Genomic DNA, 24,669 nt, shown 5'->3' on the forward strand with positions numbered 1-24,669 from the left:
TGCATAACCAGGATGCACACAGCTGTTTCAATAGTCCAGAACGAGTAATAAAAGGAAAAAGGCGAAATACATATCGAGACGATAAACTATATAACGCCTAAGACGAGTGTGGAGCTTCAATCCGTAGACTATGCTGCCACCCATGTCGGGAAAAAGTATCCCTCGCCGTAGCCTCCAACCGTGTACAGACCTCCGTAAATAGGTCTCGGTTCTCCGCCCGCTGAAGAGGTAACCATGAACGGAGAATACCTGTACATCTGTAGATGACCTGCAACAAAGAACAGTTTTTATCGTTAAAAATCTTGTCATTTCTACATAGCCATAGCGCCCAGATAACTGCAAGCGCCCCCACCCTAAGAAGCAACTTAAACCTTGAATCAACACCATGAAGCCAATTGCCAAAGACATTTGCCACACTAGTCGGGGGATACAGGGTAGACGCTACTTGGATGACTGACCATATAGATTTCGCAAAACTGCACTGGAAGAAAAGGTGTTTGATGGTTTCGTCATGATGACAGAAAGCACACCGTGAATTTCCGTGCCAATTCCGCTTAACAAGATTATCTTTAGTAAGAATAAATCCTCGACGAAGGTACCATCCAAAAATCTTGATTTTTAATGGTATCTTCATCTTCCAAATTTTCTTATTGTTATCAACTGGTAAATCAGAATGGAGGATTGCATTGTATAAAGATTTAACTGAAAAAGAGCCATCTACATGGAGATTCCATCTAAATTCATCCGGTTCAGGTGATAATTGAATATCACCCAACCGTTGAACTAGAGCATTCCATGCTGTTAGCCTTTGTCCAAGTAAAACCCGTCTGAACGTCACATTCGGAGGTGAGGTAGCCATGACGGTAGCAATGGTATCACCTTTGCGACGAACAATACTATACAAAGCAGGATATTGTTCACTCAGGGAAGCATTGTCCAACCAAACATCTTCCCAGAAACGTATCTGTGCTCCATTCTTAATAGAAAAAGTACCATGACGAAAGAAAATATTTTTCGTTGCCATGAGACCAGCCCAGAAGTGAGAGTCCCCGGGTTTCCAAACCACTTGGGAGAGCGTCTTCGAGCCAATATACTTTCTCCGGAGAATAGTTTGCCAAGTCCCGTTCTCGGTAAGAAGCTTAAAAAGCCATTTACCTAGCAGAGCAGAATTCTTAACCTCCAGGTCATGAATTCCAAGTCCGCCCTGATCTTTGGGACTACACACTATACTCCATTTAACCAATCGATATTTCTTTTTCTCGCTGTCCCCTTGCCAAAAGAATCTGGATCGATAATAATCGAGTTTATGCAGAATTCCTTTCGGCAGGAGGAAGAATGATAACATATACAGTACCATATTTGTTAGTACCGAGTTAATGAGTACCAATCTTCCTCCTATGGACAGCAATTTGCCTTTCCAACTACTAAGGCGTTTCTGTAATCTTTCTTCCACAATCTTCCATTCAGCAAGGGTAAGTCTCCGATAGTGAATCGGGATACCCAAATACCGAATAGGGAAATGGCCCTGCCCACAACCAAACAACTCAGTGTACTGAGCCATATCGTTTTGGGCTTCACCGAAACAGAACAATTCACTCTTATGGAAATTAATTTTCAATCCCAACAATTGCTCGAAGGCTGCTAAAATTAATTTGAGATTACGAGCTTTTTCGAGATTATGATCCATAAAAATAATTGTGTCATCGGCATATTGAAGGATAGATAAACCCCCATCAACCAAATGTGGGATCACACCTTCAATTTGACCATCAGACTTGGCACGCTCTATGAGTATTGCCAGCATATCTGCTACAATGTTGAATAACATTGGTGATAGCGGATCGCCTTGGCGTAACCCCTTTCGTGTCTGAAAATAGTGGCCGGTGTCGTCATTGACCCTAATTGCCACGCTACCTCCATACACAAAATCGTAAATTAGAGCCTGCCACTCAGGAGAAAAACCTTTCATCCTGAGTGTCTGTTGTAGGAAAGACCATTTGACCTTATCATATGCCTTTTCGAAATCTAATTTTAAAATGACCCCATTAAGTTTCTTGGAATGCATCTCATGTACCGTCTCATGCAGAACTGCCACTCCATCAAGGATATTCCTTCCTTGCATGAAAGCAGTCTGAGAAGGTTGGACCACATGATCCGCGACCGTATTCAGTCTAATGGTGGCCACTTTCGTGAAAATTTTGAAACTGACGTTTAAGAGGCAAATAGGTCTATATTGTTGAATCCTTTCTGCCTCATTAACCTTCGGTAACAAAATTACTTCACCAAAATTTAGACGAAATAGTTCTAGTTGTCCTGCGTGAAGATCACTGAACAAATCTAGAAGATCCAATTTGATAGTATCCCAGAAAGTTTGATAAAACTCCACTGGGAAACCATCTGGACCCGGTGCTTTATTGCACTCCATTTGGAAAATTGCCTTCTTAACCTCATCCTCAGAATAGGGCGCAGTTAAGAGGCCATTTTCCTCTGGAGAAACTTGGGGTATATCGTCCGTGCGGTCCTCATTAAGGGAGAAAGAACTTTCCTCCGAAGGCCCAAACAGATCCTTATAGTAATTAGTAATGTAAGATTTGAGTTGATCGTGCCCTTCAATAACCCCTTCATCTTGGATGAGAGAATGAATACGTTTTTTCCGATGCCTTCCATTGGCTAAGCCATGAAAATATCGTGTATTCGAATCCCCTTCCAAAATGAATTTGGCCTTTGATCGTTGATACCATTTGAGTTCCTCTTCGCGAAGAAGGCTCGCTATCTACGCATTGGATTGATTCTTGATGTCAATCTCTTGCGTGGATAACGGTCTCAATTCCGCTAGGGCCTCTAGGTCATCGATCACATGTGAAAGGCGAATCTTTTCTTTCTTAAGAATACCGGCCGTATGGGCAGCCCAACCCGTGAGATGTTTACGCGTAGCGCGTATTTTATTATTCCATCTCGATATCGGATTGTTGCCCTTGACTGGTCTTTCCCACACCCTCTTAACCATCTCGTGAAATCCATCTCGTTGTAGCCAACCTAGTTCAAATTTGAACGGTCGCTTACAAACCTGACGTGGATTCCCAGTGGTTAAAAGAATGGGAGCATGGTCAGACAGTTTTTCAATACGCTCTAGGGCGCGGACAGACACCATGGGGTATTGATTCTCCCATTCGGTATCCATCAACACACGATCTAGTTTCTCGTATGTAGGCTCGGGCAAGCTGTTGGCCCAAGTAAACTGTCGACCAGACATAAAAACCTCTCTTAAGTCTAAGCTATCAATGACAGCATTAAACAAGAAAGGCCAATGTCCATCAAAAGGGCCTTTACTCTTCTCATGAGGAAATCTCATCAAATTAAAATCCCCGCCGATTAAAATCGGATACGGATTATCCTTTGCGAGATTTACCAACTCACGTAGAAAGTCGGCCTTAAAAGCGTCTTGGGCAGCACCATACACAGCAACCAGACTCCAAATGAAACCGTCTTCTTTGTTCTGGATATCGAGTTTGATGTGGTACTCTCCATCTGAACTAGCACGAACAGTCATTGTGTCTATACGGACGCCAAGTAAAATGCCCCCAAACCTACCACGAGGCGGACGAGAAAACCACTGAAAGTTAATCCCGCCTGACAATCGGTCGAGGAAACTTTGTGAGAAATTTCGTCTACCCGTCTCCGATATAGCAATAAAATCTAAATCATAATCTCTACAACCATCGGCAATGTGAGAATGCTTAGCCAAGTCTCCAAGACCTCTGCTATTCCTTAAATGGGGAGAATTTCACTTCCCGGCCTCTGCACCAACCAGGGATGCACACAGCCATTTGGCATGAGTACTAAGATTTTTAATCTTTGTTAAGATTAAAGCATAGTCCTCAAGATAAATTGCATGAGTACCAGAACTAGTCCGGGCCTTAAGTATAAATAGGAACCTAAATTCGCCTCCGTGAGGATTTGAACTCAGGTGTTGGGTCTGTACATCCACTCCCCCAACCAGTTGAACTCAGGTGTGCATCCTGGTTATGCAGAGGCTGGATGTAATTGCTTCTTGAAGTAATAAAGCATCCTTTATCGAAAAAATTGTTTTTGGGTTTTGTATTTAGAGAACTGATTGCTCTTTATTTTTGTATGGTCCCGCTCTACTCATACATGACCACCAAACAGTTTCTCTACATAGGATTTGACATGCTTTCATGTCTGGTGCATCCATCAATGAAGTAAATGATAGTCGTGACTTCATCTAACCATGCAGATATCTTAAAAATTAATGAAGCTAATAGATGATGTGTGTGTAAAGAGTAGTAGCACAGATCATGTGGCAGCACGCTGTCGCTTCCGGGAGTTCTTTGACGACTAACTCGACGCTTCTCCGTCATTCTCCTCGCGTACTATGCGATTGTGGTTTCATGTGCGGCTACCTCGACACCGGCACCCGACCACGACATCCCCTCGCGCGGCTACCCGGACCAAGGTTGCATCACCCATGCTCTCGGCTACCGCGACATCGGCACAAAGGACTATCACCTCACATGAGCATTCGGCTTCTTCTAGAGTCCAAGCATCCGTGACACGATATCATCCACGACGCTCCCGCTACGATGCGGGAGAGTGTCAGCCTGTTGGTTCCTACCTTCGGTTTCTCTTCAGTCTGACCATCTGCGATGTTACTGTTATTCACGTCACTACCGCTATGACTGCGGGGGAGTGTTAGCGATATATTTGGTATATGTATATTAGGTAGCCTAGAATTTGTAATCTCTACCTACCATATCTTTAGGAGTGCTATCTTAACCTCTAAATCTTGTACTCTATATAGACTCGCCCCGAAAGGCTTAATACTACACCCAATATATTCTGCCAATCTCTTTCCCTCTCTATCCTTCTACATCATTCGCCACCTTATTTGCTTTCCCTGGAATATGATCAAGTTGACAATACCAATATAACTAAGCTTTGATTTGGTTCGATTACAAAATTTAATTGCCTTCCTCAGAAGAAGAAAAATAAAATTTCTTTTGATTTATGGGATAGGAAAAACGTAGCAATATGAAATGCATATGAATGGACGTTATAGCTACATGAATCCTTGAGAAGATAGTGTCTTTGCTTGTGCTAAAAGAATTATATATGAGCTATGATCTAATGATTTTTTTATAGGATGTAAGATTTCTATAGGAAATTTTCTATGAGATATATTCCTATGAATCAAACAGCTCGTACATTCATAGGATTTAAATCGGCACAATTCCCATACTCTCTCCATCCCCAAAAAATTACTTAACTTTTCTAGAATGAATATATTTATAACTAAAATATATCTAAATACATCAGTTGACAAATTTTTTTAGAAACGAAGGAAGCACAAAATTTAAAGTTATGATCGATCTCCGCACAACAGAAGTTATTGGTTTAACCATTTTGTCTCTCTACCCCAGGCGGCGGGTGGCAGGCGGCCAGATCCCATCTTCACGGGCAGCAGCCTTGGGCTCCTCTCCCTCCACTTGCCGCTCCGGCTGCAGGAGGGGGAGGGGACCTCGTTCCTCCGCTTTGTAGTTAGGGCTTGTCTATCATGGTGCGTTGTTGGGATGGTGGGAGCGGCACCCGGGCAAATAAATCTGCCTCAACTCCAATCCCACACCGGTGGCGACCTTTACGGAAGCGTCTTGGAGTTGTTGGCAATGTGTGCTTGTCGATCTTTTAGGTCGGCAGCTTGGTCTTCTCGCCATTCTCCAGATGTGGCGAGATCTGTGTCTCGATGTGTCGTTGACGTCTGTCGTTGTCCACGGCGACGCTGGGGCCGGGGCGAGGTGGATTCTCTGGAGCAAGGATGCTGGTCTGAGAATGGTGGATCTTTGCCCAAGATAGCACGGGGACGTCCCCCAGTCGACGTGCCAGAACGACATGTGCTAGCGGACCTGTTCATCGACTCACAAAGTTTTATTGGCGATGGTGCTATTTTGGATCTGGCAGTGGTGGAGGATCGGCGTCTCTTCCAACGTGCGTCTAGGCGGCGTTGGAGTTTGGCAGCGGTCGTTGGCTTCATCGAGTGTAGGAAACTCTAGGAATAGTTCTGTATATTTCTGTCTTTTAAGTTTTCTTTCTGTAAAGTTTTCAGGACAACTATTTTCTCATGGTCTGTGTGGTTACTCATGTAGCTTGATTTTCTATAAATTAAATAAGTGGTTGCTCTTGAAAAGAAAAAGAAAAACTTAAACTTATGAATCAATCAAAAGAGCCTAATAAGTGGTGAGCTTGCTACTGGGCCTTGCTTGACGCTGTTAGGAAGGCCCACAAATCCTTCCGTCTCCGCAGCGGCGGCGGCTGCAGTCTCGCCGGCGGCGGCGAACGGGCTCAATGAGGCGGCTCTGCAGTATCGCCGGCGGGAGGAGCAGGACCTACGCGGAGCGCTTCCCTTCGCTGCTCGACCCGCTGCCGGGCCTCCGCTCTCCACCCGCCCTCCACGACGAGGACCCGCCGCCGCACACGGAGGTCACCACGCTCCCCAACGGCGTCAGGATCGCCTCCCAGGACATCCCGGTACCTGCCTCACCGCCACGCGCGCCCTCTCCTCCTTCCTCTTCCTCACCGCCATCGCTGACGTGCAGGGCCCGATGTGCTGCGTCGGCGTGACGGTCGCCGCGGGCTCCGTCCACGAGACGCCCTCGTCGGCCGGCGCCGCCCACGTGCTGGAGAGGCTGGCCTTCCACGAGACCCGGAGCCGCGGCCTGGGGGAGATCGCGCGCGGCGTGGAGGCCGCCGGGGCCACGCTCGGCGCGGCGGCCGGGCGGGAGAGGATGTTCTACCGGTGCGGCGCGCTCCGAGCCGGCCTGCCCCTGGCCGTCGAGGTGCTCCTCGACTGCGTTCGCAACCCTGCCTTCCTCCGGAACCAAGTTCGGTGTAAGGTGACCAATGTCTGCAGATTAAGATCAACTAGCAGATGAGATGATGATCTGCAGGTTAAGAATCAAGGTGGTTCTTTGCCCACTGAGTTGGATGGTTTGCTGTTCATAATTAGGTGGCTGAAGCTCGGGAGGAGCTGTCGTTTCTGGAGGGTAATCCTGAACTGTTTCTCCGGGAATCGCTGCACCGGGTTGGTTATTCGGGCGCTCTTGGAAACCCGCTGTTCCCTACCAAGGAAGCTCTTGCGAGGATCAACCGTGGTGCCATTTGCAATTTCTACTTTGTAAGTTTCTGTTTTTCTATTTTTTATCTTGATTCAGTATGAAAGGTGTGTTTTCACATCGATCATATACTGTTTGTTATTCTGCAAGAGCTCTGTGCGAATATAAAAGAGATATCAACAACCGCAATCATTCTCTTGTTACGAGTTGCTTTGTTGAGTATCTGAAACTGGCAGATTATGGCTTGGTGCAATAGTAAACATTATTCGTATGGTACAAGTTCGATCTTTACAACAACAATGGCAAGATTCTAATAGTATCTAGACCTGCAAAAGCGGTTCCGTTTGTGCATTTCAGTTAAAGACCTGAAAATTGGTTACGTATGTGCATTTCTGTTATGGTATAAGTTCTGTGAGATCTTCCATTCTAGATCTTTATGACAACAATAGCAAAATTCTTTTCTAATAGTAGGAAGAACTGTGCATTTCAATGATTAATATGTTGATTCCCTATAGGAAGAAGATTGGCGTGCTTTCTTGTACATCCTAACAGTTAAAGCTAATTTTTCAAGTTAAATGTAGAAGAGCAATAGTAATTATTACTTTAACAGGAAAACTATACTGCTGACCGCTTGGTTTTAGCTGCATCAGGCGTGAACCACCAGCATTTGGTAGACATCGCATCACCCTTGTTGTCTGATCTTCCCAAGGGGTCTCCTGTGCACAAACCAAAGTCGGCGTATACTGGTGGAGATTTCAGGCACAAAACTGACTCTGAGGTGATTGATAAGCTCTTCTCTCTTTAGCTTCTTCCGCTCTATCATGTTCTAGTCTTTAGCTTGTTTCCATTCTCTCCTCTTTTGGATTAGTATCATGCCCCCCTGTGCAGGTGACACACGTGGCGATGGCTTTTGAAGTTCCAGGAGGCTGGCATCAGGCACAATCAGCTGTAATCATGAAAGTCATGCAGGTATACTGATGTCTTGGAACGAATTATTGTTGATTAACTTATTAGCTACTGTACTGTGATTGTAAATGGGGAACTTATGAGCTTATCTGTAAAACTATCTACAGACATTGATGGGTGGCGGAGTTTCATACTCCAGTGGTGGTCCAGGGAAAGGAATGCAGTCCAGGCTTTGTAAGTTGTGAATTCACTATAACTATCAATTATGATACTGATTTCATAACAGTGCAATTGAATGCCTGGTGATTCATGTCTTTTGCTTGTATTTTAAAACTCATAGCTGCATTTCTTATTACATCGCACCTTTTATAAAAAAAATGGATAGCTTCTGCAGAGGCTAAGGAAATTATTGTTTATTTTCAGATCTCTTGGTTATGATGGAGTATGATTGGATGCAAGCAATTTCAGCATTTAGTAGTGTGTATGATGACACTGGTCTATTTGGTATTCATTTGGCTGCGGTGAGATAAATATTATCCTTCATCTTTTGAGCTAATAATATTATGTTCACTTGACCTTGGTGTTGTTTTTGTTTCAATCATTTCTCATTCTGAACTGATCCAGCCATCTGATCGTGTCGCTGAGGCTGTTGATATTGCTATAAAAGAATTGACAGCAATTGCAAGACCTGGTGAAGGTACAAGCTGGCCATGCCTTGCTTACATATTTACCACATCCTTCGGTCTGAAATCTGTCAAATTGTCTCTATTATACAGTTACTGAAGCTGAGCTCAAACGAGCGAAAAAATCGACAGTTTCATCCGGTCTACGGAACCTCGAATCCAAGGTAAAGCAGAGAGCACCTCAATCATTCTTTATCTGTTATCATTTCGAGCAATCTTGCTCCCTATTCAGTCTTATTTCTTAATTTTACAGAAAAGTCATACAGAAGACATCGGGAGGCAAATCCTGATCGATACTTCAGGGTAAAACTATCATGACCCCTATTTTCTAACGAAACCTGCTTCTTTTGTGGAGAACTAATGAAAACCTTGTATGCTTGTTGTTCCGTCTATGTTACAACAGGAAGGCGAGCCAGCACTTCCTAGAGCACATCGATGAAGTGACTCTGGACGATATTACGTCAGTCGCGCAGAAGATGCTGTCCTCATGCCCTACCATGGCGAGCTGGGGAGATGGTTAGCACTTAATTTTCTCTGTCGAAACATAATCTGGTTGTTCAGTGGCACTATCTTAATTTTCTGCTACCACTTTTTGCATGCAGTCGACAAGGTGCCTACTCATGAATACGTCTGCAAGCGGATCGAGTCGCCCCCGAGTGACCTCATGTGGGCGCTAAAAAGCTTATTTTCTTGACGCTAGATCACGTACAGCAGTTCCATGGCTGGAGCTGCCGTGCTGACCAGAGACTCAGCCTGTTTTGGTCGGTATTTTTTTGTAAAACAGTAGTATTTTGAGCAGAATTGGTCGATAATTTTGGACTACTGACCTTAGTCCCAGCTTTGTTGTTACTGAACTTTCTGTAGGCTCGAGAAATTCTTTTTTTTTTGACGTTTCACGGGGGAGAGCGAAAAGCGCTCGCCTGAATATTTCCATTTCATCGATAGATCGGGGTGGAGCCCCGTGTTTGTACTGACAGCAAATTACAAGAGAGGGGGAGACATCGCCCGACGCAGCAAGGGGGCGAGCTCGATAACAAACCACAAAGCACGGCTAGGACTACGGCCGCTCCGTGAGGAAGTAAGTGAGCCAGAGCTCGACGTCGGGCCGCTGCTCCAAAGAGAGCCTAGCACGCTAGAGAGTGGCATCGTCTCTGCACCGTTTGCGGAGCATCGAGAGGGAGGGAGGGAGCCGCTCGAAGATGACCCCATTTCTGTGCTTCCATAGGTGCCAGAGGCAGAGGAGGCGGAGAGTAGCAGCGGTGTCCGGCGGGGCCAAGGGAGGGAGCGCGCACTGAGCAGCGTCGGCCACTGGCAGCCCAGGGTCTGGACGAGCGCCCATGGTGGCCCAAAAGCGCTGGGCAAAGGGACAGCCGAACATGATGTGCGCGACGGTCTCCAAAGGAGCGGGGCAGAGGGGGCAGCCACTCGCTGGTAGATCAAGGATCTTCTTCCGATGGAGGTTGGCCCGGCATTGGATGCGCCCGCGGACCAGGAGCCAGGTGAAGAATCGCACCCTGGACGGCGCCCGATTCCGCCAGACGAACTCGTAGTTGGCGTCCCGCACGCCTCCAAAGACGCAGAGTTTGCAGAGGTCAGAGGTGCGCAGCCCATCGTCACCTTTGGCACAGAGAGGGAGGGAGCGACGGTCCGGCGAGTCGCAAAGCTGGATGTCGTGGAGCAAGTGGAGGAGCGCGCCTTTTTGGGCAGCAGCGGTGGCGGAGAGGCGGGGCACCAGGTTGTTGTCGAGCCCGCTGGCGATCATCTGGCGGACCGTGGCGCACGGAGCGGTGCAATGCGAGAACAGCTCCGGCATTGCCGCGGCGAGAGGGCCGGCCGGCGACCAAGCGTCCCACCAGAAGGCAGTGCGGGCCCCATCACCGAGCTCCACCCGCGAGATGCTGCGGTAGAGCGGGAGAAGCCGGAGGAGGGAGGACCAGTGGGTGCCGCTGACGAGGGCGGTGCGCCCCAACGAGTCAAGCGACGCGTCGCCGATGGCGGTCCAAACCCACCGTGGCCAGGACGCGCACGGCGCGGCGTGGAGCCGATGAAGGAGCTTGATCTGCAGGCAGGCGTTCTGCTCAGGCAGAGAGCGCACGCCCAGGCCTCCTTCCTCCTTAGTCCTGCACACCATGTCCCAGGCCACAAGGCATTGGGCCCCAGACACGCGATCTGAGCCCGCCCAAAGGAAGGCACGGCGAAGACGATCCAGAGCGGTGACCACGCCGAGGGGCAGCTCCATGGCGCCCATGGCGAAGGTGGGGAGAGCATCGAGAACGGCGTTCAGAAGGACCAGCCGGCCACTAGAAGAGAGGAGGAGGGCCCTCCAGCCGGAGAGGTACTTGTCAACTTTCGAGATGAGCGGCGCGAACGCGGCGAGGCGGAGCTTTTCTGCTGAGAGGGGCAACCCCAAATAAGTCTGGGGAAATCCTTCGACACGGCACTGGAGCTCCTCCATGATGCCGTCGAGGATCTCAGGAGCCACATGCATGGGGACGATAGTGCTTTTTGAGTAGTTGATGCACAGGCCGGTGGCGCGCTCGAACTGGTGAAGAAGCTAACGAAGCCGCCATGCAGCTCCAACCTCCGCCCGGAGGATAATCAGCGTGTCGTCTGCGTACTAGAGCACGGGGCACGGAACACCGTCCACGACAGGGTGCTGGAGCGCGTCGTCTCTGCGGATCAGGCGCTGGAGCACATCCGCCGTGATGAGGAAGAGGTAGGGGGAGAGGGGTCCCCCTGCCTGAGCCCACGCATGCAGCGGACCCACTTGCCAGGAACGTCGTTGAGGAGGACGGCGGATCGCGAGGAAGAGAAGATATCGTCCATCCAATCACACCAAAGAACGGGGAAGCTGCGCGCTAGCATGATCCGCCGCAGACTGGCCCAGCTGACTGAATTAAAGGCCTTGGCGAAATCTAGCTTGAGGACGATGCACGGAGCACGGCGGCGGTAGCAGGTTTGAACGAGCTCGGTGGCGTAGACAAAATTCTCCGATATACTTCGGCCGGAGAGGAAGCCCGTCTGGCCATGTCGATGATGGCCCCGATCCGCCGTTGCAGCCGGGAGGTGAGAGCCTTGCAGATGCTTTTGATGGAGCAGTTCTGCAAGGAAATCGACCGAAACGAAGCAGGGGCCAGGGTGCCGGAGAGCTTGGGGATGAGGGCGATGTGCGCCATGTTGATGCGGAGGAGGTCAGCGGCGCGGGAGTGGAATTGTTCCAACAAGCGTAGGAGGGCCGGCCCGACACAGCTCCAAGCGGCACGGTAGAAGCTGGGCCCAAGCCCATCAGGACCAGGAGCGCTCCCGCAATCGAGGGATTTAACGGCCGCCGCAACCTCTTGGGCCAAAAACGGCCCAACAAGGCCCTCACCGTCGATACGCGGGCAGCCGTGGTAGAGGGCGTCGATGTCGAAGTTCCAGGAGTCTTCTCTCCGCCGCCCATGCAGGTCGTTGTAGAAGGAGAAGAGGGTGGCGGCCTTGGCGTCGTGTGTGGCCACAACCACGCCGTCCACGTCGAGGACGCGGATGGAGTTGCGACGTAGGCGTTGGGATGCACGGGCGTGGAAGAAACGGGAGTTTTCGTCTCCCTCTTTGATCGCGCGGAATTTCCCGCGTTGCTTCCACCGAGCGGCACGTTGGAGCACGAGGCGTTCGAGCGTTGTCCTGCACAAACTGCGCAGCTGGATCTCGTCCACAGAGAGTGAGCGAGTCTCCTCAAACAGTTCAAGCAAATCGATAAGAAAGGAGCAGTTATTCTCAAATTTGGGGTTGAAACGGTGCAAGCGTCTCCAAACCTTGGCGGCCGAGCGGAAGGATTTGAGGCGAGCAGCAATGTTCCCCGCCGCATCTATCTGAGCTGCAGGTCGAGACCAGGAAGGAAGGGTTGTGGGGAGGAAGAGAGGATCCACGAGCCAGGCATTCTCGAACCGGAAACCAGACGCTCGAGGGACAGTGGTGGAGGCGGTGACAAGAAGAGGGACGTGATCCGAGGTGGGGCGAGGGAGGGGGGAGAGGGAGGAGTTGGGGAGGGCTAGGTTCCAAGCCTGGTTAAAAAGAGCTCGATCGAGACGAGCAAGGATGGGGGAGCCCCGTTTGTTAGACCACGTGTATCGGCGATCTAGCAAGGGGAGCTCGAAGAGGGCCATGTTCCTGATGGAGTCGTTGAAGGCTGAAGCGAGCGCGGGGTTAAAGTTATCGTTGTTTTTATCACGCGGATCACGCACAAGGTTAAAGTCACCAATGACGAGCCAGGGGACGGGGAAGAGAGGGCCAAGAGACTCTAGCTCCGAGAGAAACGCCAGCGTCAGGGAGTGATCCGCGGGGGCGTAGACGTTGGTGATAACCATGGTCAGGTCAGATAGGGAGGATTGGAGGGAGGTGGAGAGGGAGAAACGGTCACGACGGACAGCGGTTAGAGAGAACTGGCGGGGATCCAATGCCGTGAGGATCCCTCCAGAGCTGCCGACGGCGTCGAGGGCTTCAAAAGAGGTGAAACCAGGAGGAAGGATAGACGCAGCAACAAAGCTATCCATGGAGGCGAGCTTGGTTTCCTGGATACAGACAATCGAGGGGGCGACGGAAGAGATCGTGTCACGCACGATAGGGCGTTTTTTCAGACAGCCTAAACCTTGCGTGTTCCATGATTCAATCTTAACATCACGGAGGTGTTTAATCATCGGAACGGTAAACACCGAGAGAGATACAGGGGATACAGAGGGGAGACCACACACGCACGCACCAAAGACTGAAACTAGGGAGAGACACTAGGAAGCGGAGACGACGGTGATCAGCAGCACTTGCCATCCAAGGACGGCAGTGACGCCGCCGCGCCAGAGAGCTGAAGAGACGTCTAAACATTGACACCAGAGGGCACCGTCGAGGAGCAGATGGCCGCGGCGAAAGCGTCAACCGCGCGTTTGCGGAGGGGCCTGGTGACAGCGCCAAGAGCACCATGCTTTTTCACCTGTCGCTGCAGGGCGTCAGTGCACCCGCCCAGCGCGTCCTTGAGGCCACGCAGCTTGACGGCGCGCACCTCGATCGGCTCGTAGAGCTGGGGCTCCTTGGAGGCCAGACGGGAGCTACGTTTGACGGGGGCCGCCACGGACCTGTCGCGAGACGTGCGGGCAGTCGCCGTGGGCACGGCGACAGGGGGCACAACATCAGGAGCAGCGTCGACGATTTCCGTGATCACCACGCCATGGCGCACGAAAAGAGCCAGGGGAGGGCCAAAGCTCAGCTCCCTGGAGAGGCTGGCGATCCAACGCCCGCATCCCACGTCAGTGTAATAACCCAGAACATAGGAACAACGAAGGGTAGATTTAGAAATGGGATGTGCATTTCATCGCAGAACGAGGGAAATTTTCGCGCCTTATTGCATAAAACCTTAGAGGGATCGAGGTTCTCTCTCAATTGCAATTAGGGTTAGGCAATGTGAGTTATGAATTTTGACATGAACTCTTTTGTATCTTATTGATTTTGGGAATTAATTTGATTTGCCAAGTCATATTGAATCTAAAACTCAAAATAATAAACAATATTGAAAATGAAATATGAATTCATAATTCAAATACACTTCGTAAATTCAAATCATTTTGAATTTCAAATGGAAATATCATATATCAATCATACAAATATAAATGAGCTCATAAGTAAAATTTGAGCTTTATTAATCACACACACATATTACATTGTCTTTACAATATTCTTTGTACAAGAATTGGAAGAATTATAAACAGAAATAAAAGAAGATTACATATATTTGAATCTAAACTAAAACCCTAAGCTACTGTCTTGGAAGAACTTGTCCTAGATCATCCAAACCTGCAAGGATAAAGAGAATAGCTGTACAGGGGGTTAGTAAAACAGTCAGTCACTAGCCAGGGGTGAACCAAGTGTCAATGACACTTGTGCTTGTCCAAAACAAGGACAACACAAGATAGGATCAACAGCAGACCAAACCTGTGCAAGGCACAGTGGCCCAAGTTCCACCAAAGTGACATTCAGCTCATGTAGCTGTTGTGCAAGCAACAGCATAGCAAGAGCAGCTTAGTCACCAAGCATGCCAGGGCTGTGTGTCACAGCCAGAAGAGAAGCACAACAGGGATAAATAGGATAGAAACCCTAGAAATCAAGCACAATCGACCAGATAACCCTTCAGCAAGCCATAGCCAAGAACAGCAAGTGTTCATCCTGTTCTTGCTCAAGAACAGCAATAACAACCACAGAAACAAACCATCCATCCAAAACCAACAACCAATCATCCAGAAAGCATGGTGACCTAAGGAGGAGATCAACCAGAAGCTAGGAGGTGAAGGGCTGTGATCATAGCAACCATTCAGAAGCACTGCATCACCAAAATATTTCTTTCTAGGAGCTGGAACAAGGTATACCAAGTTCCTGGAGAGGATCCAGTGGATCCAATCCATCATTTATGCATGACACAGGTCATGGGATTGAGCAGATGCTCAAGGGGTGATCATCACTTGGTATTTACCAAGGATCACTGACAGAAGAGGAAACTACTAGAGCTAGAACCATCCAGATACAATTTCTATGCACAGAAGCAAGCACACATGCACAGATAGCACCAGTAGATGATTTACCAGGAATAGCAGTTACCAAGAACCACTCAGTGAAACCCTAGGCAATTAACCATCAGAAAACCCTAGAATTTCTTCACAGGCAAGCATAATGGCTTTCATATTAATTATGATTCCCTATTATGCAAGCAAAGATGAGTAGCCAACAAGATCTAGCCAATTGTGTGAGCAACCAGTCAGTAGCAGGGCTACTGAGGTCACAACAAACACAAATCCATCCAATTGAACCAAAGCAACAAGTCATCACTATCCAGTAATGGATTCAGACTTTATTTATTTCCAAATGAATCATGGAAATACCAAATCATGCTTAGCAAGTCAATTAATCAACACTGCATAAGCAGTTCATCATTTATTAATCCATCCAGGCATGAATACATAACTAATCCATGCATTAATTATACAGAAGCATCACTGTGCAGCGGCAACACACACACAGAAAATAAGCCTGCATGAGTGATAGCAACATCAAGCCATACATCAATTTAGCAAAGGAGATTCACCAGTAACCAGTCACCAGCATTTAATTGAGCAAATGGATCAATTAGATCAAGCCAAGCAAAACAAAGAGTCTAGCCATCAGGATCTACTGATCCAATGGATCATTGGATCATATAGGAGGCACAGAAGCACCTCACAAGCATCACAAGTGCCACAGTAATAGCATAGCATGACAACAAGCATCACCAGCAAACAAATGCATAGCAATATACCTAGACAAGCAAGCAAATGACACCAGTAAGCCTAGGTAGCATGTTGAGCATGGCACAGCAAGGCATGGCATGGCAGAAGCCAAGGAGAAGGGCAACAATGGCCATGTACAGCAAGCAGCATACATCTGGCCAGTAACCAGAGATGGTTTAATGGCCAGGGCTTGCAGAGAGGGGGCATAGAATGCATAGACAACAACAGCAGCAGGCCCTGTGTGATCCTTGGATCATCAGGAAGCCTGGGAGCAAGAGGAGGAAGAAGTACAGTAGCATGAAGGCGCACATACATGGTGAGGAGAAGGAGCAGGACCAGCAGATCTTACCAGCGCCTGGAAGCAGAAGCTACGGCATGGCGAGGCAGTGCCCGCGCGTCCGTAGCAGCTGCAAATCCAGGGAGGACGCCGGCGTTATGCCGACGAGCTCCGCGGACAGCACATCAACACGGGGACGACGGCACAGGTGCTACCGAGGCAGCACCCACGCCAGGTCGGTCCCAGGGCAGCGCTAGCGTCGACGGCGAGGTTCACGGCTTGCCGGAGATCGCCAGTCGTCGGAGGCGATTCTCCGCGAGATCCAGTAGGGTGGCGATCTGACAGAGGAGGAAGAGATCGGTGAAACCGTGCGGTTAGATCAATAGATCTCCGCACGGCGGTCAGACGGTGCCGATGGCGGCATCAGGGGTGGCCGGAGATGGCCGGAGTGGGGCGGCGGCCATGGCGGCGACGCCATCGCCTCGCAATCCCCTGCGGCTAGGGTTAGGTCACGAGAGAGAGCGAGAGAGGTAAGTGGGTGGGCCGACTGGGTCGGTACCCACCGAGGGGGGGGGGGGGGGGTTTGGTTCGGCCAAATGGGCCGACCCAAACATGCCCAGTAGTTTAATTTAGTTAGGCCAGGGTTGTTTTGGTAATTTCACCATTTTAAATAACTCTGAATTTTCCAAAATTCCAAACAAATTATTTAAACCTCTAAAAATCCAAGAAAAATAAGATTCATGAACAATAAATTATTCTTAACAAGAATAAAATAAGAAATGGAATTTACCATACAATTCAAAATTTGAAATTTTTGAATTCAAATTTAAACTTTAAATTTCAAATTATAATTTTCCTTGGATTTAAAAATCAAGGAAAATTCAAAAATGAATTCAAATAATTATTATTCAAATAATTAAAAAAAAGAAATTAAATTATTGCAAGTAATTTCTTTGAACTTAAGATTTTTCCAAAAAGGGAAAATTCTTATTAATCCAAAATTCATTAATTCTTTCAAAATTAGGAAAACCCTTATTTTCAAATTCCTTATTTGAAATAAATATTTTCCAAAGGAAAATATCAACTATTTTTCAATTCTTTTCTTACTTAAGAAAAGTAATGTCAAGGTATTTGAAACAGTTATAAATTACCGCCGAAGGCACAAATACTTAACTCAACCTTAAATGGTAATAATCATGACAGGGTAAGGGATTCAACATGAAATAACACGACCATTCATGCATGATTTGGATCTTATAACATTGTCTTTACTAGACAATGATGCTTCTTTACAGAACCCGAGGTCCAGGTTCCATCGAACGCATCGAACTGCACTATCTTGCAGTCACCAGGCAAGTTCACTCTTGCTCATGCCATATTGATTATGTTCTATCAATTTACTCGCAAAGCTATATTGTTATCACTCCTGCATTGAAAATGAAATGTTACTTTTCCAATTATGAATATGACTATGTGGCTGGCAATGGAATCATGGTATGTGTTGATGGTGGAGGTTCCATTGCAAGGGTTCTACTCATCTAGGACTAATAACAAATGCCGTCCAGTGATTCGAGCGCCGTACATTGCGCGTTAACCATAAGATCTATAATGGCTCTAGGGAAGTCAGCTGTATCTTTTCCCTCTCGCATATCAACGGACTATTAATAAGGGTTGCCTAGATCGGTCTATCTTTTGGTAAAGGTGATGACGGTGGTCTGTAACGGTCTACCATTAGATATAGGAGAGGGCAAACTTATTAAAAGTCTATGAAGGATTGTAAGGATTATCCGGGTCGGTCTATCTATGGTGTATAGGACATGGCATACTAATTGTTCGGAACGGTCTACCGTAATGGTATAGGGGAGAACAAATGCCTAGGTCGGTCTCTCCATAGATAAAGGGCAGGACAGACTTACAAAAGGGTGGGTCTGCGGGGTCGTGGAGAAGGCAGTGATTGGCTTGGTTCTTATGCCGGGCCTCACACCAAGGAAGTGTGGACGGGAAAGTACGCCCGGTTGGCAACAAGGATAAGTTCTCTTATGGGAAAAGTAACGCACATCTGCAGAGTGTACTAAATTGTGGCTTGTCACTCCCAGTTCCGGGAAGGCAACTACGAACGCGGCAGGAAAGGAACTCCATGAAGTTCTGGTCAACCTGTGAAGGCTGACGGACATAGTTTTCAATATAAAATTAACCTTTTGAAGAAATGTTTGCGAAACATGCATTGCTCTGAGACTTTCTGGTCAAAGGTCGTAGATAGAGCATCAAACACCTTTTTCCCTTTTGAACTTGTTGAGTACCTCTGTACTCACTTTCTTTCGACACCCTTGCTAGACTGTGACCATGAAGAGGAAGCCAATACTGGAGGACTTGAAGGGGACTACGAACTGGTCTACGAAGAACCTGATCTGACCGGAGGATTAGAAGGCATGGACTATGGGATAGTCTACGGAGTTGACGACAATGAGGTGGAGGGCTAGGGTTCTACCTTAGTCGACTTAGAGCCGAGCAGCGTAGTGGCATACTTAAATAAGTTGCTGAGCTCAGTTTAAACTTTATGTTGAGTTGTAATCATATCATAATAGTATCTTAAGGTGTTCTCATCGGACCTGTGAGAATACCAACTTGTTAGGATCATGTTTGTAATATAATCTGGAGTGTTATGACCTGCAATGTTTCTGTTGTACCACTCTGAGGGATGTGATAATTGTGAAGAAGCCCCTTCACGAAGATCATATCAACGACTTGTATACTACAACATGCAGTGGTATGCTGGGTCACCGCAGTTAGCGTGAGCGACGAGCGGGGGGAGCGGGAGGAGCCGAAGGAGGGAGCCGAGCGCTGGGGAGAACTCGCCACGCTGTCCAGGAAGGCGAGCAGAGCGTCATGGGGAAGGAGAGCTCCGTCGATGTTGTCGATCTCACGGTCGCCGCGCGAGCCGTTGTCCACAGCAGGGGCGGGCGGGAGGCGGCCAGGCACAAGCGGCAGCCGACCCAGCCTACGGTTGAACAGCGGCGGCTGGGGAGGGCTGAAGAACATCACGTATTCTCCCTCACTGTTGTAGGAGTCCTCGACGCGCCACGCACGGATCTTGCGGAGCGTGATCAGACGAGAGCCAAAAGGCTCGCGCGTGAGCAAGATTTCCGTAGGGACGAACTGAGCGTGACGCAGACGCACCACGGCGCGGATGGCAGCATAGTCCGTGCCAGTGAGGGAAGCCACGTCGACCTCCAGGGTCTCGCCGAAGTAGCTGAAAGCGGCCGCGACGTTGAGGTGGCTCAGGTGCTCAATAGGGACACGGCGAGCGAGCACGAGGGCGACCCACTTGAGGTTGCCGGGGATGCGGTCCGCAGCTTCCTCGGGGACGAGGCGGAAAGTGGCCCCATCATTGTGGAAGGGCTGATGGAGGAGGGCCAGCTCCCTGTCCTCCTCAGAGAGGAACCGGGCGTAGATATCACCCATGGAGGAGCCCACCATGGTGACGTGTAGGCCTGGCAGCTCAGCAAACATAGCTTCGGCGCACGCCCCAGCAGGTGAGGAGAAGGGATGGAGCGAGTCGATGTAGACCACCTCCAGGGTCTCGCCGAAGCAGCTGAAAGCGACGCGCTGCCTCCATGTCCCCTGGCGGCATGAAAACCTCCAGAGGAGGAGCAGCGTCCCCAGACTTCTTCCTCGTCCTCAGCCAAAGAGGCTTGCGACAGAACACGTTGGGGAGGCGTGGGCTCGACCATGCCGATGATCCGCTCAACGGCAGGAGGGGCAGGGGCCTGCGAGGACTCGCCAACCTCGAAGAGCGAGCCCATGCGACGGGGTGGGGAGGAGGAACGGGCACGGTGCGCGCCGTAGAGCGGCGACAAGGGAGTGAGCAGCGAAGCGGGGTAAGGAGTGGCAGGGCGGTGCGGGTTGGCAGAGGGGTTGGCCGGGCGAGGGGACGAGCGCACGGGGACAAAGGTAGGCTGGGGAAAAGGCATGGTGCACTCCCTCAAGCGATGGCCGGAGCGACCACAACCGCGGCAGCGAATCGGATCCCTACAAGAGCGCACCTGATGGAGGACGGATAGGCAGCGGAAGCACCCGTCGAGGCTTAGGGTTTTGAAGGGCGCAGCAGGAGTTTTGGGAGAGGGAAGGGGAGGGCAGCGCGCGGCGTCCAGATAAGAGCGAGGGAGCGGCGAGCCAACAACATTGAACGCGGGAGGGTGGACGGCCGGGGAACCTGGAGCACCGTTGGCGCAGACGCGGGGCCCGGGGACAGCATGGGCGCTGCGCGGAGCTCCGGAGGTAGGCGATAGGGGCGCAAACGCGTTATCTTTGATGGAGGAGGCGACGGCAGAAGCGATAGGTAACTGCGGCGCTCCATCCTCCCCATTTCGACCGCGAGGAAGAGGAATTAAACCTCTCCCACCGAACCCAGAGGAAGACGCGGGAATGCGCAACCAAGCAGGCAAAGGGCGACGTCCACGGCGACGCTTAGAGGGCATGACAGGTGGGGCCTGGTCAGATAGCACAGCGGCGGAGGCCCGGGCGTGGGGTAGGTCGCGATGAAACCCTAAGCGGAAGTGAACACAGTGGCGGGGGCCAACGTCGACGATGAAACGAGCCACCGCCGGCGACGCCACCAAAACGTGGAAGACACCATCCTCTACAGCAGTGGCGACCAAGCCAAGCTCTGGGCTGCTGAAGAAGAAGGAGAGGATGGAGCTCAAAGAAGCGGCAGAGAAGCACGGGGAGAGAAAGGGCGGGGAGACCCAGATTTCGCCGGAGGGACAGGACTGCGGGGATTGTGGGAGGGGAGCGACGAGAACTTGGAAAGCACATAGTCCTGGAAAACCTTACCTGGTGACCAAGCAGCGAGACGGGTGCGGCGGGTGGCATCGGCGCCGCCACCCTCAGCGGAGGGACCTGCCGGGAGCGAGCCGTCAAGGAAAGGATCAGCAGCGGTGTGAGTGAGAACGAGCGCGGCTGGGGCTGGCCGGCGCGCAGAAGGGGTGGCGCTGGTGCTCTGGGTGAGCAACAACGGAGGCTGGTGGGAGGCTATGGCGTCGGAGAGGGGCCGAGGTTGGGTGTGGAGGCTAGAGCCTCCCGCCGGAGGGGCGACGGAGGGAGCGCCCGCGTCGGCAGGCGAGTCGGCAGGCGAGCCGCGAGAGCGTCCGACACGGTCCATCTCCACATGTGCCCACGAAGAACTTGTCTACAACATCGCGCTCGAGAAATTCTTACCATGTTACATAGGCGCATGTGTAAAAGAAGCATCTATAGTTAAGCATGCATAGCCAGCAAGTGCTTCCCCATGATCATTTCTCAATATCATACCAGCTGCCCCCGTTCCATGTTGGTGGAACGATGCGTCAATATTCAGTTTTAACCCTGCCTCTAGCAGGTTTCTCCCATCGAACCTCATACTCCACAGCCTTTCGGGGAGGATGCAGCCATGCAGGGATAAAGTTTGCTGTCAATGCCTTGATTGCAAACGTTGTTCAAGTAGGATCTGCGACTTTTCCCTCTTTAAAAATTTCCCTTCGCTGCCACCAAATATAACAACATGTCACTGCAATCGATTCATCCAACACAGGTTTGTGTTTTATGTGCATATTCATTAGATCTTCAAGAGCTGAGGAACCAGAATGTTGGCCAATCAGAGCTGTATCAATGTATTCCTGCAATCCCATCTCTCTCCATATTGCGCCGTGTGTACTGTATATAGGATATCCTTAGAAAACAAGTCCAAGCAGCACCGCTAACAATGTTCTAAAAGGAAAAAAAGAAACAATGAACTCGTATATATTGGGCCTCGGCCCAGCCTAATACCAGGAGCGATTAGCGTCAGCAAACAGGAAAGCACACGAGTCGGCCGGGAACAGCTTCAGCAGCGCGCGGCGACTTGCTGGGGTCGATCATGGCGGGTGTAGAGGAGGAGGACGACGACTTCTTCGTGGAGCCTTTGCCTTACGACGAGGCGCAGCTATTTGCCGAGATGGATGCGGAGAGGGAGGCGCATCTGCGTGCGGAGGAGGAGCAGGCGAGGAAGGACGACGAGAGACGGCGGAGAGGCGCGGCGCACCGTGCCGTCCTCAACTCCATCCTGGAGCGCGATCCCAAGACGAGGCGCGAGGTCTTCACCCGCTACTCCTTCACCGACTTCTCCATCTTCGACATCGACGAGGAGTGTAAGTCATTGGCCCTGAATTCCTGTTTCCGTTTCAAAAGCATGCATGGGTGAAAACGTTAGAGCACCTTAGGTCAGGAGGCTCTCTTCAGTTATGTACGTATCTTGGAGGTCATTTCAGTCATTGGCGATTGCAGGCATTAAATCCTGGCGGGCTCAGACTAGTCACAATACATAGTATCATATAGAAGTATCATATGTATGATACTACTATATGTTATTATGTCCACAATGTATGGTATCATATGCTAGTATCATAATCTTCTTATATTAATTGATTTGTAGAATCGCAATGCAAAATATATGTACACAAGATTTGTTTGGCATTAAATTTTCTAGTACTACGTGCTATGATACGGTATTTATCTATGATACTACTATCATCTCTCTCATCTTTAATTGCACTGTCACATCAGCTTTTTGCATTCATGTGATGTATGATACTACCAATGATACTCTCATTGTGGGTAGTCTCAGGCTCAACTTGAAGAACGGTGTTAGAAGAAGAAAAAACTCTAATGTCTACTGTGAATGTAAACGCAGACAGGCTGCTGGTACTAATTAAAGGTCTTTGCCCTAATGGCCTAGTGACGAATAACGGATTGGGTCCTTGCGTAGGTAGAATCTCTCCTGCACCCATCCACTACATTGTATGCTGATTCCGCAGTTTACTAACCATCTGGCGATGCTCCGATATGTTTTTGATCTACACACGGATTTTTTTTTTGGTCTATCACAATGATTGTTACTTTTGTTTTTTCCTTGCAGCGCTTGTCGCTCCAATGCGGTTTACCAACGGTGGATACACACGCGGCTTGAACCTACAAGACTCTGCAAACATACTTTCGGTCAAGATTGCCTCCTTGGACAGAGGCTTTCCCATCAACGTGTATGGCACCATCATCGCGAGAGACAGCGTTGACCATAAGTGCATATACATTTTTAACCGCCATAGAGAAGATTACCAGACTATCAACTCAGAGGTATATATGTCTTTGTTACACGACCATTACTTCAGTACTAATTGGCTGTTCTCAGAGATGTCCATCTCGATTATGTTTACTGTATAACTCTACTGCATATTTTGTTGCACGCTTTAGTGGTATTTAGATGGACACACTCTAATCTTTTCCAAATCTTTCCACAGGATGAAAGTTTGATTTTAACTGGCCCAGGTCGAGGTCTGGTGTTACTTGATTTCATATACCTAGAGATAAATCTCAAAATCAGAGTTGACGGAGAGCCTTTAGGCCAGCAAATCAGCAAGAGCTTACTTAGCATCGATGGACAAGTTCAGCCTAGAGACGAGAAGGTTAATTTTGGAAGTCGAACTCTTGAGAGCTGGTTTAGTACGGTGATGGTGAGCTACGCAACTATTCTAAATGCTGTCGAGGGTACCTTTGAAATCGAGATGCTCGAGGGACATTTCTGTGGAGACATCAGAGTTGGCATGGAGGGCGTTGAAGAAAAGATCATGATTCATAATAGCAAGGAAGATGGTGTGGTGACTTTTTCTGGTCACTTGACAGTTATCACGCTGCACCGTCGTGTCCTTACCATCTGCCTAGGCAGAATGCTCACATTTGAGTTTGTTAGTAAGGGTTGTCGTCATTTTAGTGGTGGTGGTGTTGGTGATTCTAATTCTACTACCGAACAAAGAGTTGAATTCGCACCACAACGCCGTGGTCAAGAGGAGATGAAAGTAAGTTGTGGTGCTAGCACTAGTAGAAAAAGAGGCTTCCAGACGCCCCCTTTAGTCGCGGAAATATTCGAACCGCGACTAAAGGGGTCTTTAGTCGCGGTTCGGGAAGCGACCCGCGACCGAAGGTCTGGGCCCAGCGGGCTCGGTCGACAGCTGGCGGACGGAAGGGGCTTTAGTCGCGGTTGGCCAGGCCAACCGCGACTAAAGGTCCTCAGGCCTGGCCGAAGGCCTTTATTCGCGGTTGGCCAGGCCACCCGCGCCAAAAGGGTACCCCTTTAGTCGCGGTTGGTGTCCCCAACCGGGACTAAAGGTTTTCCCGTGTTTTTTTACTCCCACGCACCCTGCACCCCCCCCCCCCCCCGTGGATCGCCTTTTTTGGTTTGTAAAATACAAAAGAAAATGATAGAAAATTCAAAAAAAAAATTGTTTTCAGATTCTTGTATGTTATGCAACCTACTATTCGGAGAAATTAAGAAATTCGAATTTTCACTTTTTTTGCAAAAAAAGTTTAAAAAATGGTAAAACCGCAAT

At 49.3% G+C, this 24,669-nt stretch overlaps 1 protein-coding gene across 1 annotated transcript; it reads left to right on the forward strand.

The window, feature by feature from the left end:
- The first annotated feature begins 6,261 nt into the window (after positions 1-6,261).
- LOC127341934 (mitochondrial-processing peptidase subunit alpha) lies at positions 6,262-9,587 on the forward strand. Its single transcript, XM_051367875.2, has 12 exons — positions 6,262-6,540; positions 6,609-6,905; positions 7,019-7,186; positions 7,735-7,902; positions 8,013-8,093; positions 8,198-8,264; positions 8,454-8,551; positions 8,655-8,727; positions 8,807-8,877; positions 8,967-9,016; positions 9,117-9,229; positions 9,316-9,587. Exons 1-12 carry the CDS (start codon positions 6,358-6,360, stop codon positions 9,405-9,407), a joined length of 1,461 nt encoding a protein of 486 aa, XP_051223835.1. The 5' UTR covers positions 6,262-6,357; the 3' UTR covers positions 9,408-9,587.
- The last annotated feature ends 15,082 nt before the right edge of the window (positions 9,588-24,669 follow it).

This window comes from Lolium perenne, chromosome 1 (assembly GCF_019359855.2).
Source record: "Lolium perenne isolate Kyuss_39 chromosome 1, Kyuss_2.0, whole genome shotgun sequence".
NCBI classification, from domain to species: Eukaryota; Viridiplantae; Streptophyta; class Magnoliopsida; order Poales; family Poaceae; genus Lolium; species Lolium perenne.